A 12,609-nucleotide genomic window follows, 5' to 3' on the forward strand; every position below is an offset into this window, starting at 1 on the left:
GAAGCTCGGGCAAAGCAGGGATGATTGGTTTCGCGTGTTGAGGCAGTAAGAGAGGAGGACAACCTGTTGAGGATTCTTCCTGCCAGACTACTAATTAGCTAAGTGACTGGAGCTGAGAAAGAGGAGTCTCAGGCTACTGCAGAACTCTGCTCCCTGCTTTTCCATGGCTAGCCTTCTTGTCAGTTAATCAGCGCTTCCCCCTTCAGAATGGGGAAAATGGGCAAATTGGAAAGACATTCACAAATGAAACATGTGTCACCCCGGTCTGAGAGCGCAGTACCACATTTGAACATCTTACCTAAGCTGGACCGAGTGTTTGAGCGTTCAATTATTGCTCTCTTGCTGGGATTATTTAGGACAGACCTCTTAGCAAGAGAAATGTCAGCTGTCACTCTTGTTATTGATATCCTATGAATAGGAACACAGAACAGAACAAGCCAGTAAAAATGTCGTGGGGCTCTCCAAGAGATTTATAACCACAGTACTTAATAACCGCCTCACATACTATACTGCAACCACAGTATAATAAACATTGGCCACAAGTATTTTTAAATAGGATTTTGCTAGTTAAAATACAGGCAGAGCAGAATGGAGGAAGGTTTTGGCTATTTAACGAAAAAAGACTCCAGGAAAAATGCAGCTCTTCCTCCACTATTGTCTGCCTTGCCGAATTCTCCTTATAATGCACACCATACCAGGAGGGAATCAAAACATATGAATAAACCATGCTCTTTCTAGGAAGCAGCAATACAATTTCCCCACAATTCACAGTTGATTTGCTCTTGAGCAAGACTTTCAGGAACTGCAAATGCTCTGCCCAGGTGAATCAATGCTGCTGGTCAAAGGGGGAAATCCTCTTCATTTCAATCATCAAAGACAATCAGCTGTGTTGCATTCCTGATGCTCAACAGTTAACTCATGGTACATGAAGCATTTTGCCACAGGCCCAAAGGAATGTTTCATTTCTAAGAATATGAACAATATGATTTCTTTTCTGCAGGCACAAGGATTCTTCAGCATATTTGCATATTGCTTTGAATGCATAGTGTGGGCAGTAATAAGACACTATTGCTGAAGGCAATATAAGGATTGTGCCAGGATTTCCATAAGTTAGAAAGTATCCTGCAGTCATGCAAGACAAGAATAAAACCGAGACACTGCAAATGAATGGAGACAGGGGTCTATCTGTATATGATGAGAATCTCTGGAATTTATAATTTTAAAATTCTTTATTTTAAGCTGGGATTGCTCAACTTCAGATTATGATCTACCTGCAGAATGCAAAGAATGCCTCTCTAAGTCAGCTACTGCCATCATGGGCCCTTCTTCATTCTTATCTCCAAAACTTGGCAGAGTTCCAGGAAGGAGACAAGAAGAGTCCCGCCCCTTCCCTTTTATACTCACTGCACTCATTCTCCCCCACTTTCAAACTCCTCTAGCTGGTGGAGCTGGGAAGAGGGTAGAGTTATCAACAATTATTGAGTCATATGTCATCTCACACCTATTTGGGGACAACACTGTCAGCACTCTCAGGAGACTCTTCACCTGATTTCAGGGACCTGAATCCTTGGGGAGAGTTTAAAATAGTTTTTTTTTGTTTTTTTTTTTAAATAGTCCTTTTCATAAATGGTTGGAAATGATTTCTTTAAAGCAACAGGCTGTGCAAAAGTTCTGGTGCCCTTTTAAAGCAAAGTACTCCTTGTTTGCATTGTTGTATATATAAGCTATAGATGGTCAGGAAGTTTAAAATTTTTTAACTTCTTAGAATTTTTTAGGCTCTAATAAATTATTCGAGGCATCTTCAAATTGTCTTCTGCAGAAATCAAGAATTTTGTGAAATACGTCTCAGGCCACTGAGAATGTTAAATGGGGGCTGAGTAGGCCAGGAGGGCCCCAGCTTTCTGACCCTCAATGCCAGGCAAACACCCCTGCATTTATGTTTTCTACACAGGGGGCTTATCTATGATTTCATTGTAAGAACTTGTTCAACTGCTAAAAGATATTGGAAAACACTGGTCTGTACAACTTCTTCATGTTTTAAAATTAATTAATTAATTAATTAATTAATGTTTGGCTGCATTGGGTCTTTGTTGCTGCACGTGGGTTTTCTCTAGTTGCGGCGAGCAGGGGCTACTCTTTGTTGTGGTGTGCAGGCTTCTCATTGCGGTGGCTTCTCTTGTTGTGGAGCACGGGCTCTAGGTGTGCGGGCTTCAGTAGTTGTGGCTCGTGGGCTCTAGAGCACAGGCTCAGTAGTTGTGGCACACGGGCTTAGTTGCTCCATGACACGTGGGATCTTCCCGGACCAGGGCTCGAACCCGTGTTCCCTGCATTGGCAGGTGGATTCTTAACCACTGCGCCAGCAGGGAAGTCCCACTTCTTCATTTTATCAAGAAGAAAAGTGAGACACAGAGAGGAAGTTACACATGGTTATTTAGAGTCTAAGAAGGTTTAAAGCACAGGCCCCCAAGCACCAGACCAGTACTTAGTCATCTGACTCACAATTCTCTTACAGTTTCAGTTTTCTTCTCCAGCAACCCTGAATCTCCTGACACCAGCCACATCATCAAGTGCAGATCTTGGCCACATGCTGAGAGACGGTCAAGATCTAAATGAGGTTAAAGTCAGTGAAGCCCACATCTGAGTCTCCATTACTCAGTTGGCTACTGCTCTTGAGGCATGAAATCTCATAGGTAGTCTTTGCAGTCATAGCTCCTTTTACCTACAGAAGAGGATTTGCTTATTTTTGCGTTTCTGGTTTTTTTGTTTGTAGTTTTAAGAATGGAGTTGCTGGTTAGAAACATACAGTTAATTTCCAGAGCAATTCAAATACATGACTGGAGACAAGTGGGTTGGTTTAGGGACAGAATTCAACCTTCTAGAATAATGATTTTTAGAGGGCCCAAAGAGTCTATTCTGCTTCGGTGAAAATCAAATTTGCTAGTTCTGTACTAGCCAAATAGTGACCCTTGGTTCTTAAAACTTGAAAGGATTATCAACAGATGTGCACTCCTATTTTCTCTGGGTTTTAACACACTTTTACCAAGCCATTTTCAGACACATCCAAAGTTTTACCAAAAAAACAAAACAATAACACACATACACAAAAACAGAAAAAATAAACTGCTTCATGTATTCCAAAACCAGGAAAAGGTGTGGACAATAAAAGGTTCTTTTTCTTCTTTCATTGGTCAATAAAATACCAGCTAATTTGTTAATATAGGTTATTTCTTAATAAAAATACACATTATGAAACAACTCAGGAGAAGACAGACACAGCTCCAGAAACCCTCTAATAAGACAAAGCAGGAGTTTTTATTTTCCATGCAAAGATGCTTACTATTATCAAACTCAGACACCAAATCCAAACTTTTTTGTTGTTTAAAAGGCTCCCCAGCAATGTAATTACATTCATCATTAAATGCTAGTTTATATACTTTTTTTTTTTTACTTAAAGTTATACCCTTTCTATTTCTTTTCTTGCTATACTCACATCCTCTAGTGTCTTTCAGTACTTCTATGTATCTTATTTGATATACATCTCTAAAAAGTTCCCTTGGAAACTTTTTTGTGACGTAGTGTCAGTAATTACTAGCCCGCGGATAAAAGCCTAACAGAAGTTCAGTTCCCCAGCAGACTGGGTATATATCTCTAAATCTAGTAAATCTGAACCCTAATTGTTGCTTATTTCTGGTTTGGAATTCATAATTTCTGCAGTCCATCATGTGCTATGAGTATTAGTTTTCTGTGATTTTTCTATGGAAAGACATTACTCTTAGGTGATACACACTCATTCAACAATAATTAGTATTTCCATGTTGATAATGGAACAGCTAAAGATCCTTCTATACTCTATCCTTGCCACATCCTATATGCAACCCTGTTAGTATATTAGTTTTTATTAAAATTCTTAGACTTCCTTCACAAAGGAAAACCATTCCAAACATCAGACAGCACATTGTCAGGAGAACAGGAATGGAAGGCATATGTAGACCTCGGTACTCTTCCTGGGTCTTCCTCTTGGCTGGTTGTGTGACCATGGTCAAGTCATGCCATCTTTTGAGCATCAATATCATAATCAATAAAGTGGTGATAGTGGCTTTGTCGAATTATCTCACAGGATTGTCATTAGGAGCAAACCAGGTAATATATAAAAGTGCTTTCTTAAATAATTATTCATAGTGCCCTATGTTGATAGGCACATATATAATGTATACAAGGTAGTTATTGGAGATTTGAGACTTGAAGGAGACAGTTTCTTTATATTCTATCCTCAAAAGTTAGCAGTCTACCATGAACTCTCCCATTCTTGGAGTCTGTGAAATTTATATACTTTGAGGATGGGAGAATAAGGTCAGACATGTTGCAATCAAAATCTGCTAATTTAAATAATCATATTTGGCATTAAAGTGTTCAATTAATTATCTGTAGTGCTTGAGTGTCCACTGATGAGTCTGCATTTGAATAGAGAGTAGGAGGAGGAGATAATAAGAGGATGATATTGGTTATGAAACAGAAGGCACTGTATTGTTCTTTTCCATTTGTTGACTGCAATTCTTCCATGTCTTGGCTGCTTTGTGATAGCATCAGCTGTTGCCATTTCCTTTTATAAATACATACTACTTCTTTGAGTCTCCCTAAATTATATTCTTAGCCTCCGTTCTTCAAATTCTTTCTCAAACCTTGTTTTTTGTTTTTTTTTTAAGCATTCCTTGGCTAATAGCTTCAGATCCTATTTGTATGTTCATTTGTGATTTGGGGCCATAATCATGTCCGTTACAAAGTATCCTATAACCGCCATAGAGCTGATCTGATCCAGTTGTCAAAAAGCCTAAAGTTACAACTTTGTTGGGATTTGAAATGATTAGCATAGGTCAACAAATTGCAATTGGTTTGACTGCTTGCTGTTCAGCCTATGAATGGTGGATTCAACCAGCTGAACAAACCTCATCTGAAAGGATGATCCCCGTTGAATGTTTGTGGTGTTAAATGAAGAGAGAGAAGCTCCATGCCATTGTGCATCCACTGTGTCCCTGCCAGGCTGGTGCCACTGTAGCAGCTCGTTAGGCTCACTTAGTTTATGATCTGTGCACAAGAATTGTCACATGTGACAACTGATGAACTGTCACATGTCACATGAGATCCACATGTACAGGGGTTCCCTCAGGAAGTATTTAGTATTGTGCTTTCCATTTTTCTTACATAGATTCTAGTTAGGCTCTACAATAGCAATAAAATTGTAAAATAAGTAAGTAGTTTTAAACTGATTCAAATAATTTCTAAGGTATCATAAAAAAAATAAGCATATGATTCTGTAATAGTCAATGTTGGATTTTAATCCAATTTGTTGAATTATTTTTTAGCCAAGATCTGAAAAACTGTATTGAAGAAGCAAGCCTTTTAGCCGTTTTTTTTTTTTTTTTTTTTTGCTTTTTTGGCTCTTTCTGAAAAAGAAAAGACTTTATCCTATTTTGTCTAACCTACTGCATTCATAGCCAACGAAACACTGTGTAGGTTTCCATTAGAACATATTGTTTATGTTGTATTGCTGTGCAAAAGCCCACTGTGTAATTGTTCACTTGGCTGGTTTCAATTAAAGACTATTTGTTGTTTTCTCTCCTTTTATTAATTGGTAAAACATAACACAGCAGAGTGTCATGGCTCAGAATGTAAGGATATTCCCCACACAGCAGACATGTCAGAGTCATTGTGTATCCACACTGCACATTTCTTCTTCCTTACCAAAGTCTATATATACTCAACCAATGAATTCATTATTGTTTTTCTGCTGCACTGGCCTCTTCTAATTTGAAAGCAAATCCACTCTCCTACTCCCACTTTTAATACCTAGCTTTCTCCAACTCTGCCATACATCAGATCTCTCTAGGGCTGAGTCTCTTTCTCCAGCTATTACTTTTGCTGCTGCTGTATTCTTCCTCATATCTCCAGACCCTCTGCTGTGCCATCAGACCCCATGGAACACTTGGCATTGAAATTTTAATTCTATTTCTACTAAAACCAACTTCAGTAGTGTGTACAAGTGCTTGGTGAATCAGGTAACTCTAGCTGGTAAATCTCTGCTCTTACAATTAAATGCATTTCCTCTTCCTGGGTCTGAAGATTGAGGAAGAACCTCAGATTCTTCATTCTTGAAGGCAGTAATTAAGTCACTCCCTTTCTCTTTGCTAAATTATAATAATTCCTTTCTTCTTTTCCATAGGTCCTACCTTTCAAACCTTTAATTACACTGCCGCTTACAAGGATGTTAAGTGGGGACCAAAACAATCTAACAGAAGCTTAGATTGCGTATAGGATGGCATTTGTTCAGCTCAAGGGCTGTTATGGGGCCACAGGATGAGGCACTTCTCAGAACTTCCTTAAATAAAGGCACTGCAGGTTAGAACCATGTGACTCTAAGCACAGCCGAAGGAAGTGTGATTGACTGAGCCAGGCATGTCAGCTGCGGCCAACCCAGGGAGGGCTGCATGAGGGTAAGGGTGATGGCCTCTGTCATCGGAGGCAAGGACCAACACCAATATTATTAACTTAAAGAGTCAGAGTTCAGCTGTTTCTTTGTAATGCTTTTTTAAGAAGTAATTTCCCAGTAGTCAAAAGTTTTCCAACAGAAGAAGGTTATCCATCTAGCTGTGGTTTTGGGACATAAGAGATTAGCCTAAAAGGACTTTTACATTTTCTTCCAACTCCAAGAGTCTAGTACTCAGTGCTTTTCACTTGTTTTCTCTGAAATTACTTCATTCTCTGCCTATTTGTTTAAAAAAAAAAACAGAAACAAAAACAAAAAAAACAGAGAATAGGATACATCCATGGCTTTCTTATTAAGCCCTTTGTGTCCACTAGATAAATGTGGCAGACTATTATTTGTTCAGCAAAATCCATTTACTCTTCCTCTTGGGCACACAACTAGACTGTAATTCCCAGCCTCCTTCGCAATTAGGTGTGGCCACATGACTAAGTTCTAGCCAATGAAATGTGAGAATGATGTGAGTCACTTCCAGGCCAGCTTGCTCCTCTCTCTACAGCTAATTGGAGAGACCAACCCCAGGTCAAGGGTCCCAAATGACAGGCAGGACAAACTTTTTGCCCAGTCCTTCCCTCCTCCACACTACCCACCTTCCCAGCTGAGGAACACCTGCCTCAGACTATTAAATGAGCAACACTAAGCTTCCATTGTGTTTGATTCATTACACATTTTGGGCTCTACTTATTAAGGCAGCCTGGCCTGTACTAAGATACTTAGCAATTCACATAATGGCACTGAGGCATTCTGCTTTCTTGAACTAAAATCTCAATTATTGGAACTAAAAATCTCAGTTTATTTTCTTTGTATATAGTCCCAGAAACTAACAAATATTTCAAACACAATTATCCAGAAGGTTTTTCTTTTGACAAATACATACAATTTGTACTTAAAGCATTATCATGTTTGCTTTTTTCTTAAAATACCATATTTTTAAAAATCTATTTGTGGATATTTTTTAAATGTCTTCAAATACTTAAATATTTGGTAAGCTGGATGCATTTAACCATACTTAGCACACACGAAGTTTTCTTCATTTCTAATAAGTCTTCGGGTATTTGCACATGGTTATTTTTACATGGAGTGCATTCTGAATTGTGAAAGAGCTTGGTACTTAGTATTGAGTCAGTATGGACTTTTTACCATTTCTCTGCAAAATACAGAAACTCTTTCCAGATATTTTTCACAAAACTTAAATGATAAAATTTTCTGACGGTTAAAGACTGAGCCCTGTTGATAATGGGTCATAATGGGATAGGATACATACAAAAGAAACCCATAAAATAGCAAAGAAATTTCTAGTAAAACAAACCCAGAACTGAACATCCAAAGAAGTACTATTCCCTACAAAATAGTCATTTTTGGAGGCTTATGATGAAAACATTTCTTGCGCTCTTCTTTTAAGGAAATTCAGTACTTTATACCTTCATAGGATACACACACATACATGCATGCACATGCACAATTCCCAAATGATACTACCCAACTTGACCAGTAAGGCACCATATTTGTCAGAAATATTCTATATTTTCATTATTTTTTTATAAACATAAGTTTGGTATGAATTCACTAACAAGTGAGAAAATAAACACTAACACATACATATAAATAAAACAAATGGATAATTTTCCTTCTCAAGGTCCTTTTTCTTTAAGGGATTCAATGCTATACGTCATAACTTCATATTTTCAGAACACTTTCATTGTACTCTCCCCTGAACACTGAATTAACTTTTAATTAGAGAACATCTGCAATCACCAGAAACATAGATCCACAAATCAATTTATCATTCATGTTTGGTTAAAGGAAAATAAAGAATACAAAAGCATCTGTATGCCTCACCTCCCATCAAACCTGTGCTTCAGGAAATCAAAGAGGGCTTTCTGCATCATGTCTGTGACCTTTGCAGAGGTGAAAAAAAAAAAAGAATGAGGCAAACACACGCAGAGAGAGAGAGAAGTCAAAAGTGAGAGAGCTGAAAGGGAAGGCATTCTGACGGAGCAAAGATCTGATCACAGCCACTCGTCTGGTGGAGGTGGGACAGGGCAGGTGACTGTGGACAGAGTTTTTCATACTTAACCACTTGCACTTACTCAACTTCCCCCCTTGGTTCTCCTCCAGGGTGTTGAGGAATGAACCAGCAGTGTTCACTAGATCCAAGGCAAACCCTCATCTCCTTTTAGGGGGTGGAACTGCCACCAAGAGTCCACGATAGGCTGGCTTTGTGCGCAGGTGCGGCCTATCCTTGGCGTACCTGAGTGGTGCCTGCCTTCAGTGAGGAGCAGCTAGAGCTCCTCAGGCCAGCCTTGGGCTCTGCCTCCTGCTAGCCTGTGCAAGTCGGGGGAAATTCTCCACGCCTAGGGCTGGATTTCTGTACACCGCTTTCCTGCTGTTCCTCTGATGTTCCTCATTGAGAAGGGGAGGGGAGGAGAGGAAGGAGAAGGGGAAAAGGGAGGGTGGGGGAGAAGGAGATGGGATTCTTAAATCTGCCTCCAAGAGACTCATTAATTCACTCAACAAATGTGTACTGAATGCCTACTATGTGCCGGCCACTATGCTAACTCAGTGGGAAGGGTGCCTTGGAGGTTGCCCACCTTCAGATTTTAATGTCCTACCCACTTATTCTTATCCACGCTGGCATAAAGCCAAAATGGCAACATCTGAAATGCAGTGATCTAAGTCTTTACTCTTTTCCTTTTTGCATGGTTTTGTTTAATTAATCTCTGAAGGAGTTCACTAACATTTTTAGTGGAGTGTGTTTTATTTTCTTTTATATGGTCTTTAAAGTAAAGAAGCAGAGAAATGTTTGGTGGAATATGTCATTGTCTTGAGCACCCAGCAAGGTGAGATCTGTTCGTGCTTTGAGGTGAGGTTTGCTGGCATATTGCCTATATGTTCCCTTGTGCTGTTCATACTCTATTATTTCTAATAGCAACGGGAACAGTTGAGACAGAAAAAATTCTTTTCTTTGAATTGCATGCAGAGCAAATTTTTGACCAGAACTTCCCATTATAAATATTTTGAGGGAGCTCTTTCTGAACACTGTAATACATGAAAGACAAGAAGTGGGCCAGGGAGGGAAGAAAGAGTGAAGGGCCACGTAAGCCCCACACTGCACCTCCTGCCTTCACAAGCTGAGGGCTGGCTTCTGTTAGGACCTGTGTGAAAGCAGACCCTGAGAAGCAAGCTCCAAATGGCTGTCTCCTAGGTTCTTGATCAAGAACTGAAGCGTAACAGACTGGTATTTGTACCTCATAACCCTTCAGTGACGGCCCCACTAACACCACCGGACGCATGGATGGCACAACATCGTAGGGAGGGATGTGCTCCGTCTGAAAAAGATGATTGGACATGCGTGACAAGGGGAGGGTCAGCACACCACCTCCACAGCCACAACATTCACAATCCTCAGGTCAAATGAGAAATGATGACCACAGGTCCCACCAAGGAGACTCCTCCCTTATTTTATAGCCATTTGGGTCACTGAAATGGAGCACTGCAGGCATGTATGGATAGAAACCTTCACAGCAGAGTTAAAAAGGAAACACAACTTACCACTTTTTGCTTCTGTTTTGCTAAAAGACAACAATGAGAGCCATATCAAAATATGCAATCTCTGTCATTGTTAGCACATGCTTTTAAAAGATGGAAGAATGTACCAATCTCTCCCTGTCATTTTCGTCATTTTCCAGTTCACCCACTCTGCAGAGCACCATTCTACTGTTTCATGCTGGTCGGGCCAATTTTGAAGACAAATGCAAAAACAGACAACTTCCTCTCCATTAGAATGGCCTTATATCCAGATTTCATGTGGGATGGGGAGGGTGGATTTCATAATAACATTGGCTGGGCCAGTCACAGGCCATGGGTTGTTCCTGTGCTGGACACACCATGCAGTGTGGCTGACAGCAACTTGGACAAATCAAATGTGATAAAAAGAAACTTAGAATAACAATTTGGATAATAATGATCATTACCTCACTCACTAGTTATTTCTGGATTTGCAATTTTGGTGAACTATCAAAAAATTTTGCGGTTCTTGTTGCATTCTTAAGTCTTTCTGCTCATTTTCCAGAATATTGACACATTTTTCCTACTATGTTGCTCTTAATTTCAAGTAAGTTTATAATCAGTTATTCCTGTTCTTTCTTGTTTGTAATAGTGAAAAGCTGCAATGACCTAAATGTCCAACAAATGGGGATGAGGCAAAATATACTCAATATCTGATTAAAGTGGCTTTGTGGCCACCCAATCAGGTCCAGTCCATTTGTGGACAACCCAGAGACCCAGAGTTTGGTTCAGAGCCATGGAAATCAGGATTCGCATGAACAAGGACCCAGATACTCAGATGTGTTCCAGAATCAATCCAGTTTCCTGCAGTTATGATAGACCAGGATAGACCTTGGCTCTGTCATTCTGAATTGGTAATCCTGGATGACTTAATGCAGCATCAATTCTGGGCAGAATGAAATGAGCCTATAGGAGTCAGGGAATGTGGTGGAAGAAAAATTCCTGCTTGAATACCTCCACAGTTTCTAAATACACAACTCCTGATTGGGCCACCCCTGTCTCTTCATTACCATTAATTCCAGGGCTCAGTTATCTGCTGTCCAAACAGAAGTGAGGTCATCTGGGCCCAACCTCATTCTCTGCTTCAACCCTCTCCACCTCCACAGCCCAGGCTGTACCAACACACCCTAAAGTTTTACATGGAGACTTAAACAGAGCATTTTCTTCAGACTTTACAACTTCTTAAAAACTTTTTAATTGGTTGGCCCTCACCATCTTAAAGTCTGCTGGGTTTCTGGGTGGAATAATGAACTTGCTTCTGAATGATTTATAAAATAGAGGGCAAATAAGATTTTACAAAATTATATTACAATGATCTGAATTTCTAGTACCACAAGTACCCTTTAAATCAAATCAAATGACCATAGAAAGCAAATGAACAATGAAAAGTTAAGTAGAAAAATCTTTAAGTCAAGTCTTTAAATTGCTTCCAAATTAGTAAAAATACTTGCATGTATTTTCAAATATTAAGAAAGGAATACATTCCATTAAAAAAAAGTCTAACTGAAACCCTCACCTGTTGATGTGGGGGTTGCTCGAAATGTCCCTGATACCATTTCTCCAAGACTTGAAGAAGAATTTCCACTGGATTTCCTAAGATACAGAAAAGGAACTTAAGACTCATTCCCCAAAGATGGCGGAGTAGAAGGACGTGCGCTCACTCCCTCTTGCGAGAGCACTGGAATCACAACTAACTGCTGAACAATCTTCGACAGGGAGACACTGGAACTCACCAAAAAAGATACCCCACATCCAAAGACAAAGGAGAAGCCACAATGAGACGGTAGGAGGGGTGCAATCACAATAAAATCAAATCCCATAACTGCTGGATGGGTGACTCACAAACTGGAGAACACTTATACCACAGAAGTCCACCCACTGGAGTGAAGGTTCTGAGCCCCACGTCAGGCTTCCCAACCTGGGGGTCCAGCAACGGGAGGAGGAATTCCTAGAGAATCAGACTTTGAAGATTAGCAGGATTTGATTGCAGGACTTTGACAGGACTGGGGGAAACAGAGACTCCACTCTTGGAGGACACACACAAAGTAGTGTGCACATCGGGACCCAGGGGAAGGAGCAGTGACCCCGTAGGAGACTGAACCAGACCTACCTGCTAGTGTTGGAGGGTCTCCTGCAGAGGGGGGTGGCTGTGGCTCACTGTGGGGACAAGCACACTGGCAGCAGAAGTTCTGGGAAGTACTCCTTGGTGTGAGTCCTCCCAGAGTCTGCCATTAGCCCCACCAAAGAGCCCAAGTAGGCTTCAGTGCTGGGTCGCCTCAGGCCAAACAACCAACAGGGAGGGAACCCAGCCCCACCCATCAGCAGACAAGTGGATCAAAGTTTTACTGAGCTCTGCCCACCAGAGAAACACCGAGCTCTACCCACCACCAGTCCCTACCATCAGGAAGCCTGCACAAGCCTCTTAGATAGCCTCATCCACCAGAGGGCAGACAGCAGAAGCAAGAAGAACAATTCTGGGCTTCCCTGGTGGCGCAGTGGTTGAG

At 40.5% G+C, this 12,609-nt stretch overlaps 1 protein-coding gene across 5 annotated transcripts in view; it reads right to left on the minus strand.

The window, feature by feature from the left end:
- The window catches only part of CACNB4 (calcium voltage-gated channel auxiliary subunit beta 4), a 255,237-nt gene that overhangs the window by 30,033 nt on the left and 212,595 nt on the right, over nt 1–12,609 (minus strand). For 4 of the 5 annotated variants that reach the window (XM_007183074.3, XM_007183075.2, XM_007183076.2 and 1 more), the window contains 5 exons: nt 11,622–11,698; nt 10,091–10,110; nt 9,787–9,867; nt 8,378–8,436; nt 299–408 (listed from right to left, as the gene is read on the minus strand). In XM_007183074.3, coding sequence (XP_007183136.2) covers nt 299–408; nt 8,378–8,436; nt 9,787–9,867; nt 10,091–10,110; nt 11,622–11,698 — 347 coding nt within the window. The remainder of the gene's footprint in view (nt 1–298; nt 409–8,377; nt 8,437–9,786; nt 9,868–10,090; nt 10,111–11,621; nt 11,699–12,609) is intronic. The other variant, XM_057551508.1, reaches the window with a different exon arrangement.

Source organism: Balaenoptera acutorostrata, chromosome 8 (genome assembly GCF_949987535.1).
Source record: "Balaenoptera acutorostrata chromosome 8, mBalAcu1.1, whole genome shotgun sequence".
Classification (NCBI taxonomy): domain Eukaryota; kingdom Metazoa; phylum Chordata; class Mammalia; order Artiodactyla; family Balaenopteridae; genus Balaenoptera; species Balaenoptera acutorostrata.